This window comes from Microcaecilia unicolor, chromosome 5, assembly GCF_901765095.1.
Source record: "Microcaecilia unicolor chromosome 5, aMicUni1.1, whole genome shotgun sequence".
NCBI classification, from domain to species: domain Eukaryota; kingdom Metazoa; phylum Chordata; class Amphibia; order Gymnophiona; family Siphonopidae; genus Microcaecilia; species Microcaecilia unicolor.
Genome location: NC_044035.1, coordinates 132,879,076 through 132,894,090, shown reverse-complemented (window position 1 = coordinate 132,894,090; position 15,015 = coordinate 132,879,076). Strand labels below are relative to the sequence as shown.

At 44.6% G+C, this 15,015-nt stretch overlaps 1 protein-coding gene across 3 annotated transcripts in view; it reads left to right on the top strand.

Moving 5' to 3' along the window:
* Positions 1-15,015, top strand: part of PARG (poly(ADP-ribose) glycohydrolase) — a 496,940-nt gene that overhangs the window by 59,879 nt on the left and 422,046 nt on the right. For 2 of the 3 annotated variants that reach the window (XM_030203289.1, XM_030203288.1), the window contains exon 1: positions 12,063-12,339. The exons of the other annotated variant lie outside the window; for it this stretch is intronic. In XM_030203289.1, the coding sequence (XP_030059149.1) occupies positions 12,202-12,339 (138 nt within the window). In that variant the 5' untranslated portion in view covers positions 12,063-12,201. Of the gene's footprint in view, positions 1-12,062; positions 12,340-15,015 lie in introns of those variants that run through there. 3 annotated transcript variants of the gene reach the window in all.

The window sequence follows — 15,015 nt, the reverse complement described above, 5'->3', positions numbered from 1 at the left end:
AGCAGTCCCAAAACGCATGTAGAAAAGAATTATGGGAAACCTTGCATTTTGGACATAAATGAGTATCAATGCCACCCACATGAAACAATTGAGTTTGTGAAAAATACGTCCAATTCAACAGCCGAAATTGACATTCCCATAAATCAGTAGCTAATGTCAGTTGTGGAATGCGAGATACTCAGTGAGCTATTAATAGGGATTCCGGTGTTGTGTGTAGGTCATTTGCCCACCTGGTCTGAAGGTGAGCTAAGTTGTTCTGGGGCGAAAGCTGATGCAGAGCCTTGTTTATAAGAGATAACCGACAATCGGTCTCTGTCCTGCAGATCAAAACATAAACGTAACTGCCTCTCGTGCCCAGCAGTTAAATCTGTTTTCTCTAAGGATAGCACATAGTGGTGCAGTTGATGATAGGCAAAGTGATTAGCAAATCGTGTGAGGGCTTCCCCCTCCCAAAGCCTGCAGAGGGAGCATAGAACCATCTGAATCTAAAACATGGCTGAGGTATTAAATACCCATTTTTTTCCACCTCCGAAAGGTAACATTATCATTGCCAGGTGGAAAAGCTGCATTCCCTTGGATAGGCAGCAAAACAGAGACAGAGGTCGAAACCCCCTAGGAGGTCAGTAGAGTCCTCCATAAGCAGGCCAGTAAGATATGTCATTTAAGAAAATATGGTAACTGTCTACACTGAACATACAGAATATAACTCGGGTTCCAGGGGTAAAGAGTTCAGACTTTTATACTAAGAGGAGTGTAGTCCAAGAACCAATCCCCTAAATGTCTAGCCAAACATGCTAAGTTGCCTTGAGAGAGATGTGGGAAGCCTAGGCCTCCCAACTTCTAGCCACCAAAAAGGTATTGCATAGTCATTCTAGGCTTGTTACCTTTCCACAAGAAAACGAGATAGGTGATGATGGAAAATATGGAGGTTTATTTTCAAGAGATGAAATGGCAGCATTTGAAGTGTATATAGCCACCTGAGGAAATGCCACCATTTTAAAAAGATGAACTCTACCATTAAGATTCAGAGACAGCGACATCCAGCTAAGCAACGTAGAGATAATGGAGTCTTGCGGATAGGTGATATTGAGGTGATATAATTCTGATGGCTTCGTCGATAGCCAGATGCCTAGGTACCTAAAAGAATGGTGGGCCCATTATAAAGGGAAAGGCCAATCCCAGTCCTGCCGAACCCCCTCTGAAGAGGCCAAGGCCAGAGATTTTTGGAGATTAAGGCGACATCTCGAAAAATCACCTTATTCCTGAAACACTGTCATCAAAGTAGTCAGTCAGTGTTGAGGATTTGTCAAATGAACTAGAAGGTCATCTGCAAAAGCTGAAATCTTAAACACTGATGTCCCGAAAGTTACCCCCTTGCTAGTATATCTCTAATCAAAGTGTCCAAAACTAAAATAAATAGTAATGGCGACAAAGGACAACCTTGGTGTGTCCCACTTTGTATCTGAAACGCCTGTGAATGTAGACCATTGACCCATAGCATTGCTGTTGGAGTAGAGTATAGGACCCGAATGGCATCAAGAAATACTGCTGGTATGCCGTATGTGTGTAGTGTTTGAAAGAGAAAATATCAGGAGACATAGTTTAAACGCCTTTTCAGCATCAAAGGTTAGCAGGGAAGGAAGTTTATGTGACTATACTTTCTCCAAAGAGGCCAAAATAAGATTAATATTTTTTGCAACATTTCTTCCTTTTATGAACCCAACTTGAGCCCCATTTATCAAATCCGGCAGCAGTTTAGCCAGATGATTGGCCAATATCTTAGCAAACAGTTTTATTTCAAAATTAAGCAGTGAGATTGGTCTGTAAGAATTAGGGGACCAGGGATCTTTCCCAGGTTTTAGAAGAACAATCAGCTGAGCCGTACTAGGGGTGTCTGGAAGAACTTTGAAATTATCATATGTGTGAAATAAGAAGATAAAGTGTGGAGGATCTGGGCAATCAAAATTTTGTAAAATTCAGCTTGAAAGCCATCGGGCCCCGGTGCTTTACACAGTGCACTGTTCTGAAGGGCCAACAACAACTCACCATCAGTGAAAGGAGCATCAAGCATTTCTGCCTGTGCAGGAGATAACCTAAGCATTTGACGATTATTGGGATATAAAGCCCCATCTAAGGTGTCTGTCCTCTGGGACCCTATATAACTGTGTATAAAATTCCTGAAACAGGGCTACAATATCTTCAGCAGAAGAGATGTTCTACCTTCCCTGTCCCTCTAAATTGTAGTACTCTCATAAGTACATAAGTATTGCCATACTGGGACAAACCAAAGGTCCATCAAGCCCAGCATCCTGTTTCCAACAGTGGTCAATCCAGGTCAGAAATACCTGGCAAGATCCGAAAAAAAGTACAAAACATTTTATGCTGCTTATCCCAGAAATATTTTCCCCAAGTCCAATTTAATAATTATCTATGGACTTTTCCTTTAGGAAGCTGTCCAAACCTTTTTTAAACTCTGCTAAGCTAACTGCCTTTACCACATTCTCTGGCAATGAATTCCAGAGTTGAATTACATGTTGAGTGAAGAAAAATTTTCTCCGATTCGTTTTAAATTTACTACTTTGTAGCTTCATTGCATGCCCCTAGTCCTAGTATTTTTGGAAAGCGTAAACAGACGCTTCACATCTACCCTTTCCACTCCATTTATTATTTTATAGACCTCTATCATATCTCCCCTCAGCCGTCTTTTCTCCAAGCTGAAGGGGTCCCATCCCGTTTATCATTTTTGTCACCTTTCTCTGTACCTTTTCTAATTTCACTATATCTTTTATTGAGATGCAGCGACCAGAATTGAACACAATATTCGAGGTGTGATCGCACCATGGAACAATACAAAGGCATTACAACATCCTCATTTCTGTTTTCCATTCCTTTCCTAATAATATCTAATATTCTATTTGCTTTCTTAGCCGTCGCAGCACACTGAGCAGAAGGTTTCAGCGTATCATCAACGATGACACCTAGATCCCTTTCTTGGTCGGTGACTTCTAACGTGGAACCTTGCATGACGTGGCTATAATTCGGGTTCCTCTTTCCCATATGCATCACTTTGCACTTGCTCACATTAAAAGTCATCTGCCATTTAGACGCTCAGTCTCCCAGTCTCGTAAGGTCCTCTTGTAATTTTTCACAATCCTCTTGTGATTTAATGACTTTGAATAACTTTGTGTCATCAGCAAATTGAATTACTTCACTAGTTACTCCCATCTCTAGGTCATTTATAAATATGTTAAAAAGCAGCGGTCCCAGCACAGACTCCTGGGCAACCCCACTAACTACCCTTCTCCATTGACAATGCTGGCCATTTAACCCTACTCTCTTTTTTTTCTATTTTTTAACCAGTTTTTTAATCCACAATAGGACACTACCTCCTATCCCATGACTCTCCAATTTCCTCTGAAGTCTTTCATGAGGTAGTTTGTCAAATGCCTTTTGAACATCCAGATACACAATGAGGCATATTTTCAAAGCACTTAGCCTTCCAAAGTTCCATAGAAACCTATGGAACTTTGGAAGGCTAAGTGCTTTGAAAATATGCCTCAATATGAACCAGCTCACCTTTATCCACATATTTGTTCACCCATTCAAAGAAATGTAATAGATTGGTCAGGTAAGATTTCCCTTCACTAAATCCATGTTGGCTTTGTCTCATTAATGCATGCTTTTGAATATGCTCTGTAATTTTGTTCTTTATAATAGTCTCTACCATTTTGCCTGGCACCGATGTAAGACTCACCGGTCTATAATTTCCTGGATCTCCTCTGGAACCTTTTTTAAAAATCGGAGTTACATTGGCCACCCTCCAATCTTCCGGTACCACGCTTGATTTTAAGGATAAATTACATATTACTAACAATAGCTCCGCAAGTTCATTTTTAAGTTCTGTCTGTACTCTGGGATGAATACCATCTGGTCCAGGGGATTTGCTACTTCTTCAATTTGTCAGATTGCCCTATTACATCCTCTAGGTCTATAGAGATTTCATTCAGTTTTTCTGACTCGTCAGCTTTGAATACCATTTCTGGCACCGGTATCTCTCCCAAATCCTCCTCAGTGAAGAACGAAGCAAAGAGCCACGATGCATTTTTACCAAATGAGCCAGCAATCTACCAGTCTTCCCCCATGGAGATGTAACTGATATTTATAGTACATTATAGATTTGACCACTCACTAATGGATTAATGTATTAAGAGCAGCTTGAGAGGTCAACAGTGTCTCGCGAGCAGCTGCTGACTTCGGATCTCTAATCACCTGTCTTTCCAGCCATAAAATTTCTTTGTCCCTCATTTTCTTTTTGTGTGCCATATAAGTGATTATTTCCTCCCTAAGCTCAGCCTTGGCAGTGTCCCAGAAAAGTATTGGTTGTGACATGTGAGCAGCATTTTGAGTAAGATATTCTTTCCATTTATTAATCAAATGGGAGCGAAAACTGGCGTTCCAATAAAGATCCACTGGGAACTCCATCAATAGGGTTTAGGTTTCTCAAATGCAAGCTCCATAGAGACCCACACCATTGCATGGTTGGAAATGCTATAAGGTCCAATCTCTGAGGCCTGTAAATGAAAAAAAAAGGATTGTGAAATCAGAATATAGTGAAGACATGCTTGAGAGGAGGGAGCCCTGGATAGATGAGTATAATCCTTATCATTCATGTGAAAAAGTCTCCAGGAGTCCACCAAACCCAATGTGTTGAAGAGTTAAGGAATACCCCGAGAGGGACAAGTACGCATATATCTCGCAGGATGTGAACGATCCATTGCAGGGTCACATACTGTATTAAAATCTCCCCCAAGAATTGTGTTTATCAGTGTGAGGCTGAAGATATTATGGTGCTTGGCAAAGAAGGATTTGTCATAGTATTAGGGGCGTACACATTACACAAAAGGAGGGTTTATTTCTCCGAGGACAGGCAGGCTTCTATCTTTTCACGACTGTGTGACGCTGATCCGCGTCGCCCCCCCGTCCGGCATTTGCCATAGTAAAAGAGAGGTTTGTGGAGCGTGGGCTGTGCTCCACAGCTTATGTGCGAGTGCTGCCCTGCCCGTCGCACAAACGCGATCTCCTCGGTTCTCTTTTTTCCGTGTGAGGAGAAGGTGCTATTTTTTTGGCCTCTCCTCGCTCGCCCGGTTCTTGAGAGCTATTTTGTGCCTTCCGGCTATTTTTCTACCATCTTCTCTTTGGCTCCTTTTATTGGAACCTTTTTTTGTACCCTTCCTTTATTTTCTTTAAAATTGTTCTGCCCAGTTTTAAGTTTTATTATTTTTTCCATCGTCATTGGGCTGTTTTTAGGCCCTGACTTTAGTCGGGTCTCTCCCTTTTTTTTTTTTCTCTGTGCCTTGCCCCTCTTTCAGACACCATCGAATCATTTTTAATTTAACTTACAAAATTTTTATGTCCATGTCCACGAAGATTCTCTGTGCTTTCAAGTGCTGTACCCGGTGCAATCGGACTATTTTGCGAAAAGACACCCATTCTTGGTGTCTGCAGTGTATTGGGCCCAACCATAGCCCTGCTAGCAGTGCTCTCTGTCTTCGCATGAAGAAGGGGACCCAGGTTTCCTGGGAAGCTCAATGAGAGAGGATTTTTGGAGCCAAATCCGGTTCCTTGACATCAACATCGAGGTGGGAGGCGTCAGCATCGATGTTGATCATTGCACCGATCGGGGGCATCGTTAAACACAGCTGCTTCTAGACCCTTAGACACTGGGAGCAGTCAAGCATCAAGTGGGTCTCCACCTGTCTTGAGGCTTCCTGCTGTGCAGGCCCCCAGGAGCATCCATCATCGGACCCAACCTGGAGGCAGCGTGAGGATTCGACATCGTCCTCGTCGGCACCAAGGAGCCTTGGTGACACACTTTGGGCGAAGACCAAGAAGCATCGTCATCGGTCATCCTTGACGCATGGTGCCGGGAGCTCCAGGGCACGGAAGGATTCGGCACCAAAGAAGCGTTGGCGCAGGGAGGATTGCTCCCCCTCCATACAGGAGGTGCCGATTTTCCTGTCTCTGAGCAGCCGAGATCCCACTCCTGTGTCGACCCCAGCGATTCTGCAACCTGCGCCTCAGCCAGCACCCTAACTTTTCCCGGTGTCGGCCCTTGATGAGCGCATCTAGGCCTTCCTCCCTGAGCTGCTAGAAGGCCTTATGCAACATTGTGCATTAGTATCGGGGGTGCTTGTGCATACCCTACCTCCTGTTGCAGTCCTGCCTGGCCCTCAGCTTGCGGTGCGGCCTACGATTCTGGTGCCACTTGTGGTCTTGGCGTCGACTGGCACCCAAGCCGGCACCCCCTCGACATCAGTGGAGGAAGCTTCGCCGCAGTCAAGGCGAGAGTCGACTTCTCGATGCCGCTATCGAGGACATAGTTCCTCAGCTCCAAGGCAGGTTCGGTCTTGGCCATCCCATAGGGAGATACTGTCCGACATTGAAGAGTGGTCTCTCAACATGAGCATTGCCCACAAGATCTTTCGAGAGTAGGGCACTGTTTTAGTTCATCTCTTTGCCACTCATCTCAAAAACGAAGTCCCTCAGTAGTGCTCCAGACTCAAATCTCATGGCAGGCGAGCATCGGATACCTTCCTTCTCAACTGTAGGGGAGAGCCTTCTGTATGCGTATTCTACAATCCCTCTAATAGGGAAGAGTCTAATGAAACTCAAGCAGGACCAAGGAACCATGAAGTCTCATTGCGCCTTATTGGCCAAGGCCAGTTTGGTTCCCTCCTCTTCTAATGTTGTTCTCCGAAGAACCTTGGAGATTGGAATGTTTTCCAACCCTTTTCATGCACAACGAGGGATGTTTTCTGCATCCCAACCTTCAATCCCTGGTTCTCACGGCTTGGATATTGAGAATGTAGAATTTACATCCCTTCAGCTGGTTTAGGGTGTTTCCAAGATCCTGCTGTGCTCCAGGAAAGATTCCACCAAGAGGTGTTATACTGTCAAATGAAAGAGGTTTGCTGTCTGGTGTGAGGGCAGGGCCCCTTTCTTTCCCTACACAAAAACTGCTTCAGTACCTTCTACACCTTTCTGAGTCTGTAAGGGGTCACCTTAGTGCGATTAGTGCTTACCATCAGCATATAGAAGGTAGTCCATCTCTGTACAGCCTCAAGTTGTTTGTTTTATGTGAGGTTTGCTTCTGACAAAACCCCCCCCCATCAGACCTCCCATTTTGTTATGGGACCTCATTGTTGTCCTTACCCAGCTTTATGAAAGTTCTTTTTGAGCCATTTAATTTGTGTCATCTGAAGTACCTGACCTGGAAAGCCTTGTTTTTGGTGATGGTTATTTCCGTTCACAGGGTTGGGCAGACTCTGGAACGCCATGTCACAGCTTACAATGTCTGAGCCATGGTGGAGTGGGTAGCCCACTTGAGATCAGCCTTCATTGAGGAGATATGCAGGACTGCAACGTGGTCTTCAGGCCACATATATACATTTCATTACTACCTTGAGTAGAATACTTGATGTGACAGCTGGTTTGGTCAGACAATTCAGCAGAATTTGTTTGGTGTCTAGAATCCAACTCCACCCTCCATTCTTTTCTGTTCCAGGCTGCATCTTCACAACAGGAAATTTTCAGTTGTTCGCAGTTATTGATTCTGGTTGGCCTTGCAAGTTCCTATTGATCATTGTTGTTTTTGGTGAACTCAGTAACTAGGGATCCCCATACATGGTAATCAGTTGTCCTGTTTGTCCTCAGAGAAAGCGAAGTTACTCACTTGTAGCAGGTGTTCTCTGAGTTGACCCCCCTCACCTTATCCTCTAGTATCTCTGACCTCCTCCCGTCCATCATGTCCTCCGAGTCTGTCGACAAGGCTGTCTCCACTTACAATGCCACTCTCTCCTCTGCTCTAGACATCCTTGCACCGTCCGTTTCCCGTCCCACAAGGTGCACTAATCCCCAGCCCTGGCTAAACCCTTGCACCCGATATCTTCGCTCCTGCACCCGATCGGCTGAACGCCTATGGAGGAAATCTCGCACCCATACTGATTTCATTCACTACAAATTCATGCTATCCTCCTTCCAGTCCTCCCTATTCCTTGCCAAACAGGACTACTACACCCAATTGACTAATTCCCTCAGTTCTAACCCTCGTCGTCGTCTTCGCCACCCTCAACTCCCTCCTCAAAGTGCCCTCCGCTCCCTCCCCCCTCACTCTCTCCTCAATCACTGGCTGACTACTTCCATGACAAGGTCCAGAAGATCAACCTCGAATTCACCACTAAACCTTCTCCTTCTCCTCCTCCTCATCCTATAACCCACTCCCTCAACCAACCAACCCAGGCTTCCTTCTCCTCTTTTCCTGATATCACCGAAGAGGAAACCGCCCATCTTCTCTCCTCCTCGAAATGCACCACCTGTTCCTCAGACCCCATCCCCACCAACTTACTTAACACCATCTCTCCTACTATCACCCCCCCATCTGTCATATCCTCAACCTCTCTCTCTCCACTGCAACTGTCCCTGACACCTTCAAGCATGCTGTAGTCACACCACTCTTCAAAAAACCATCACTTGACCCTACCTGTCCCTCCAACTACCGCCCCATTTCCCTCCTACCCTTCCTCTCCAAATTACTTGAATGCGCCGTTCACAGCCGTTGCCTTGATTTTCTCTCCTCTCATGCCATTGTCGATCCGCTTCAATCTGGCTTTCGCCCACTACACTCGACAGAAACGGCACTATCTAAAGTCTGTAATGACCTATTCCTTGCCAAATCCAAAGGTCAGTACTCCATCCTTATCCTCCTCAACCTATCCACCGCTTTTGACACTGTCTATCACAACTTACTTCTTGCCACACTGTCCTCATTTGGGTTCCAGAGCTCTGTCCTCTCCTGGTTCTCCTCTTATCTCTCCCACCATACCTTCAAGTACATTCTCATGGATCTTCCTCCACTCCCATCCCGCTCTCTGTTGGAGTTCCCCAGGGATCTGTCCTTGGACCCCTTCTTTTTTCAATCTACACCTCTTCCCTGGGCTCACTGATCTCATCTCATGGTTTCCAATATCATCTTTATGCTGACGACACCCAGCTTTATCTCTCCACACCAGACATCACTGCGGAAACCCAGGCCAAAGTATCAGCCTGTTTATTTGACATTGCTGCCTGGATGTCCAACCGCCACCTGAAACTGAACATGGCCAAGACCGAACTTCTTGTCTTCCCACCCAAACCCACTTCTCCTCTACCTCCACTCTCTATCTCGGTTGATAACACCCTCATCGTCCCCATCTCATCTGCCCGCAACCTCGGTGTCATCTTCGACTCCTCCCTCTCCTTCTCTGCGCATATCCAGCAGATAGCCAAGACCTGTCGCTTCTTCCTCTAACATTAGCAAAATTCGCCCTTTCCTCTCTGAGCACACCACCCAAACTCTCATCCACTCTCTCATTACCTCTCGCCTTGACTACTGCAACCTACTCCTCATTGGTCTCCCACTTAGCCATCTATCCCCCCTTCAGTCCGTTCAGAACTCTGCTGCACGTCTTATCTTCCGCCTGGACCGATATACTCATATCACCCCTCTCCTCAAGTCACTTCACTGGCTCCCAATCAGGTACCGCATACAGTTCAAGCTTCTGCTACTAACCTACAAATGCACTCGATCTGCAGCCCCTCCTTACCTCTCAACCCTCATCTCCCCTTACATTCCTACCTGTAACCTCCGCTCTCAAGACAAATCCCTTCTATCAGTACCTTTCTCCACCACCGCCAACTCCAGGCTCCACCCTTTCTGCCTCGCCTCACCCCATGCGTGGATCAAACTCCCTGAGCCCATACGCCAGGCCCCCTCCCTGCCCATCTTCAAATCATTGCTCAAAGCCCACCTCTTCAATGTCGCCTTCGGCACCTAACCACTACACCTCTACTCAGGAAATCTAGACTGCCCCAACTTGACATTTTGTCCTTTAGATTGTAAGCTCGTTTGAGCAGGGACCGTCCTTCCTTGTTAATTTGTACAGCGCTGCGTAACCCTAGTAGCGCTCTAGAAATGTTAAGTAGTAGTAGTAGTAATGTTCTCTGAGTACAGCAGAACACAGATTACAGCAGAAAGCCTATGAGGGAATCCATGCGACCGTTAGATCATGTAGGAGCAAAAGGTACATTCAGGAAGGACAAGGCCAAAGCAGAGAGACTGAGTGAATTCTTTGCTTTAGTCTTTACGGAATGAGATGTAAGAGGTCTACCGCTACCAGAAATGGTTTTGAAGGGTGATAAGGAGAAACTGAAAGAAATCTCAGTGAACCAAGCAGACACACTGAAAATTGACAAATTAAAGAGTAGTAAATCGCCTGGACCGGATGGCATGTACCCTAGGGTACTGAAAGAACTCAAACATGAAATTGCTGGCTGATATGCTGTTACTGATCTGTAACCTGTCATTAAAATTGTGTGTAGTACCTGAGGGTTGCCAATGTAATGCCAATTTTTAAAAAGGGTTCCAGGGGTGATTGGAAATTACAGGCCAGTAAGCCTGATGTCTGTGTCTGGCAAATAGTTAAAACTATCATACAGAATAAAATTACAGAACACATATAAACATAGTTTAATGGGAAAGAGCATGGATTCAGTCAAGGGAGTCTTGCCTTGCCAATTTGCTTCATTTCTTTGAAGTTGTGAATAAACATGTTGATAAAGGTGAGCCGGTTGATGTAGTGTATCTAGATTTTCAGAAAGCTTTTGACCCAAGTTCCTCATGAGAGATTCTTGAGAAAATGAAAGAATCATGGGATAGGAGGCAGAAGCGGAGCCAGGTTGATGGCGCGGGGGGGGGGGGGGGAGCAAAAGTGGCGTGAGAGCGGACTTCTGCCAGCGCACATTTTCAATGAAACACGACGAGAAAAAAATAGGCGCCGGCAGAACTCCATTTGAGGGAGCGGCCGCTCCCCTGGCGCCCCACCTAGCTATGCCACTGATGGGAGGCAGTGTTCTGTTGTAGATTAGGAATTGGTTATTGGATAGAAAACAGAGGGTAGGGTTAAATAGCCATTTTTTCCTCAATGGAGGAGGTGAATAATGGAGTGCCACAGGGATCTCTATTGGGACTGGTGCTATTTAACATTTATAAGCGATCTGGAAATCGGAACGACAAGTGATAAAATTAACAGATGACACAAATCTATTTAAAGTTGTTAAAACACATGCTTTCCTTCCTTCCTTCCTTTTCTGATCAGTTGAGTACGACTCTCGGTCACTCTATGGATCAGTGCTGCCTAGAGGAGAAGTCCATAGTCTGCTATTGACATAGGCACAGGGGAAGCCACTGCTTGCCCTGGGATTGGTAGCATGGGATGTTACTATTTGGGTTTCTGCCAGGCACCTGCGACCTGGACTGGCCACTTGGAAACAGGATACTGGGTTAGATGGACCACTGGTCTAACCTAGTTTGGTTATTCTTATGTTCTTATGATTACCACATCCCTCCCACATCCCCTAGGAATTGAATTCTCTATGCTTTTTTTTTACCCAACTTTGGGTCTTGTGCAAGGTGGGAAGGCATGCACGATCAGGTCTGCCAAAGGCTTCAACAATCTTCTGAACTCTGGGCAGTGTCCATGCCAGGGCTCCATTTGTGACCTTGCCCATTCATGGTAATCTGTGTCCTCCTGTGCTCAGAGAACATCAGTTACTGGTAAGTAACTTTGAGTGTAGTGAAACTGGTTTGTTGTAAATCCACAATGGAAAGACTTGCAAAGTTGCAAGTTATTTAGTTCTAGGAGGGAGACTTTTTGGTCACTGTTCATTTTGCACTTATGTTTTAAAGCAGTATGAGTTTTGTACTCCCTTAATTCCTATTTGAAATCGGTCCTGCAGGTTTCAAAATGCATCAGGATGGGGATTTGAAATCCAGGAGTGGCCAAAATCTCCCTTCTTGATCTGAGTAACTTGGCATCTCTTGACTGGAATTCACCGACTTTGCAGCCAGAGAGAAACAGTAGGGTAGAAGTTTGCTTGCAAATAGCTGCTGTTTGTATTGATGTCAGATTGTGGGCGGGTTCTCTGCAAAAGTGAAACCAAACCTTTAGGCATCTGAAAGTAAAAGAGAGAAGCAGGAAAGCTGGGCAAGCAGGGGATGTTATAAAAGTTTTGAAAAACTGTTTTGCGTGCGGAAGGAGAAGTTTGGAGACAACAATCCCGCAGTGCGCCTAACTTTGGAAAACTGAGGGTGGGCAGAGAAGCCCAATGGGCCAGCACTCTATGCTGCCTAGTGTCAAGTCGGGTTCCAAGAGCTGGCTAGCAGGATTCACGGATGCTATCGACTGGCAGCTTCATCCTTTATTCATAGTGTTCGGCGGAGCGGTTGGATGGGTTACCATGAGGGTCTGTAACAGGCTTTTTTTGCTTAAAGTGTTTAAGGATTCTGCTTTTGTCTTTTGGTATCCATTAAGCTTGTGAGAGTTTTTTTGTTTGTTTTGTTTTGCTGATATAGAATTGACTGTAAATTGTGAATTCATACAGGCTTTGATTCCTTACCTTTAATAGCGGGGCCATTTTGACATTTGCTTTGCAAGCTTAACGTTGAAACAGTTATGTCTCGATCTTGATTTTTTTTGTTTTGTTTGTTTTAACATAGTAGTTAAAATATGTTTTGTCTGCCTTAATGTCTAATTTTTAAATCTTGCATCCGCCTTTCTTCCTTTGTGTTTTTTTTATTTTTTATTTATTTTTACCGGATTTTGAGGCAGAGGTAATTTGGGCAAAATGAATGGTTAAGCACTTCTGTATATCAGATTTGGTAGGTTTCTTCTAGGGAGGGACCAAAAAAGGTGGCTGGGCGGGACGAGAACGAGATTTTGACATTCTCTCACTCAGTCTGGCGTCTTTAAGGTTCGGCTGAGGTTGTGGCTGCGCATGCGCCTTCTAAAAGAGCTCCGGTTTGTTGAAACCGCTGAGTCAGAGAGAGTGTGGTCGATTTAAAAGTTAAAGCTGTAATGACTTGTTCACACAGGCTGGTTCGCTCCCCGCCTCTTCTTTTTTTCGGAAACAACAAATAACTCCGATGAAATTGAACTGTTTAGCTGTTTTTATATATACAAATGTAAACAGCATTTTGGTGAGCTGTAACGAGGAGGGGTCCATGTTTTGCATTTTGTTTAGGTGTGTGTAAAATGGCAAAAAGAGGAAATAAAACTCGTCTGGCCATTGGTGACCCTAAAGCACGTGATCCTAGGCAGGTGGTCATTTCAGTCAGTGGACAGTACTTTTAGAAAGTAACTGATTGAAATGTATTCTTGAATTGCAGATATGCTTAAAATATTTTTAATGAGCTAATACCTTTTTTTGACTAGCTTTGGGAGGTCTGATAATCTCAAGGGGAATACGGAGAGATGGCTGGATAATCAGAAGGTGACATCCATGGGTGTAGTTTGGTGGTGAGTGGGGGTGGGGTGGGTGACGAGAGAGCAACGCCAACCCCCCCCCCCCCCCCCTCCATTGCTTCAGGCTAGCAATGAACATAAGAACATCAGAATAGCCATACAGGGTCAGACCAATGGTCCATCTAGCCCAGTATCCTGCTTCCCAACAGTGGCCAATCCAGGTCGCAAGTACTTGGCAGAAACCCAATTAGTAGCAACATTCCATTCTACTAATCCCGGGTCAAGCAGTGACTTCCCCCATATCCATCTCAATAACAGACCATGTACTTCCTCCAGGAACTTGTCCAAACTTTTTTTTTAAACCTAGTTACACTGACCACTGTTACCACATCCTCGGGCAGCGAGTTCCAGAGCTTAACTTTTTGAGTGAAAAAATATTTCTTCCTATTTATTTTAAAAAGTAGTTCTATGTAATTTCATTGAGTGTCCCTTGGTCTCTGTACTTTTTGAAAAAGTGAAAAATCGATTCACTTTTTCCTGTTCTTCACCACTCAGAATTGTATAGACTTCAATCATATTCCCCCACAGCCGTCTCTTTTCCAAGCTGAAGAGCCCTAACCTCTTTACCCGTTCCTCATATGAGAAGAGTTCTATCCCTTTTATCATTTTGGTCGCTCTTCCGCTATATCTTTTTTGAGATATATTGACCAGAATTGAATGCAGTACTCAAGATGAGGTCGCACCATGGAGTGATACAATGGCATTATAATATCTTTGGTCTTATTTTGCATCCCTTTCCTAATAATTCCTATTCTGTTTGCTTTTTTGGCTGCTGCTGCACACTGGACAGGAGATTTCAGTGTATTGTCTACAATAACACGGAGTGCTGACTCCTAAGGTAGACTCTAGCATCAGGTAACTATGATTCAGATTATTCTTTCCAATGTGCATTTACTACTACTACTACTTTAACATTTCTAGAGCGCTACTAGGGTTACGCAGCGCTGTACAAAATAAACAAAGAAGGACGGTCCCTGCTCAAATGAGCTTACAATCTAAAGAACGAAATGTCAAGTTGGGCATTTCTGCACGTTAAATTTCATCTGCCATTTGGATGTCCATTCTTCCAGTTTCCTAAGGTCTTCCTGCAATTTTTCACAATCCATATGTGTTTTGACAACTTTGAATAGTTTTCTGTTCTGCACCAGTCCCAATACAGATCCTGTGGCACTCCGCTATTCACCCTTATCCATTGAGAAAAATGGCCATTTAACCCTACCCTCTGTTTCCTTTCTAACAATCAATTCCTAATCCACAGAAGGACATTGCCTCCTATCCCACAACGTTCTAATTTTCTAATTGGAAAGGGAACACTGCCCATAGGCAAAGTAGTAGGTCCTGACAGCCATACAAATTCAAAGAACCTTCACCACATACTTTTTAACCTGCATTTTTATAGGATGTTTGTATAATGATCATGGTTGAGTTGAATTATCAAAATCTTGGGGAGGCTGCAGGCTAGGGGCTTGGAAGTTAATGAGGGGTGGGGTGGATCTAAAGCTGAAGATTCGCCTAGGGTGCCTACTACCACCCTTGCACCTTCCCTCACCACATGGACCCTAAGTCTGTCAACATTTTGCTGCTTCTGGTGCTGACCTGTTTTCTGTTCTCTCCTCCC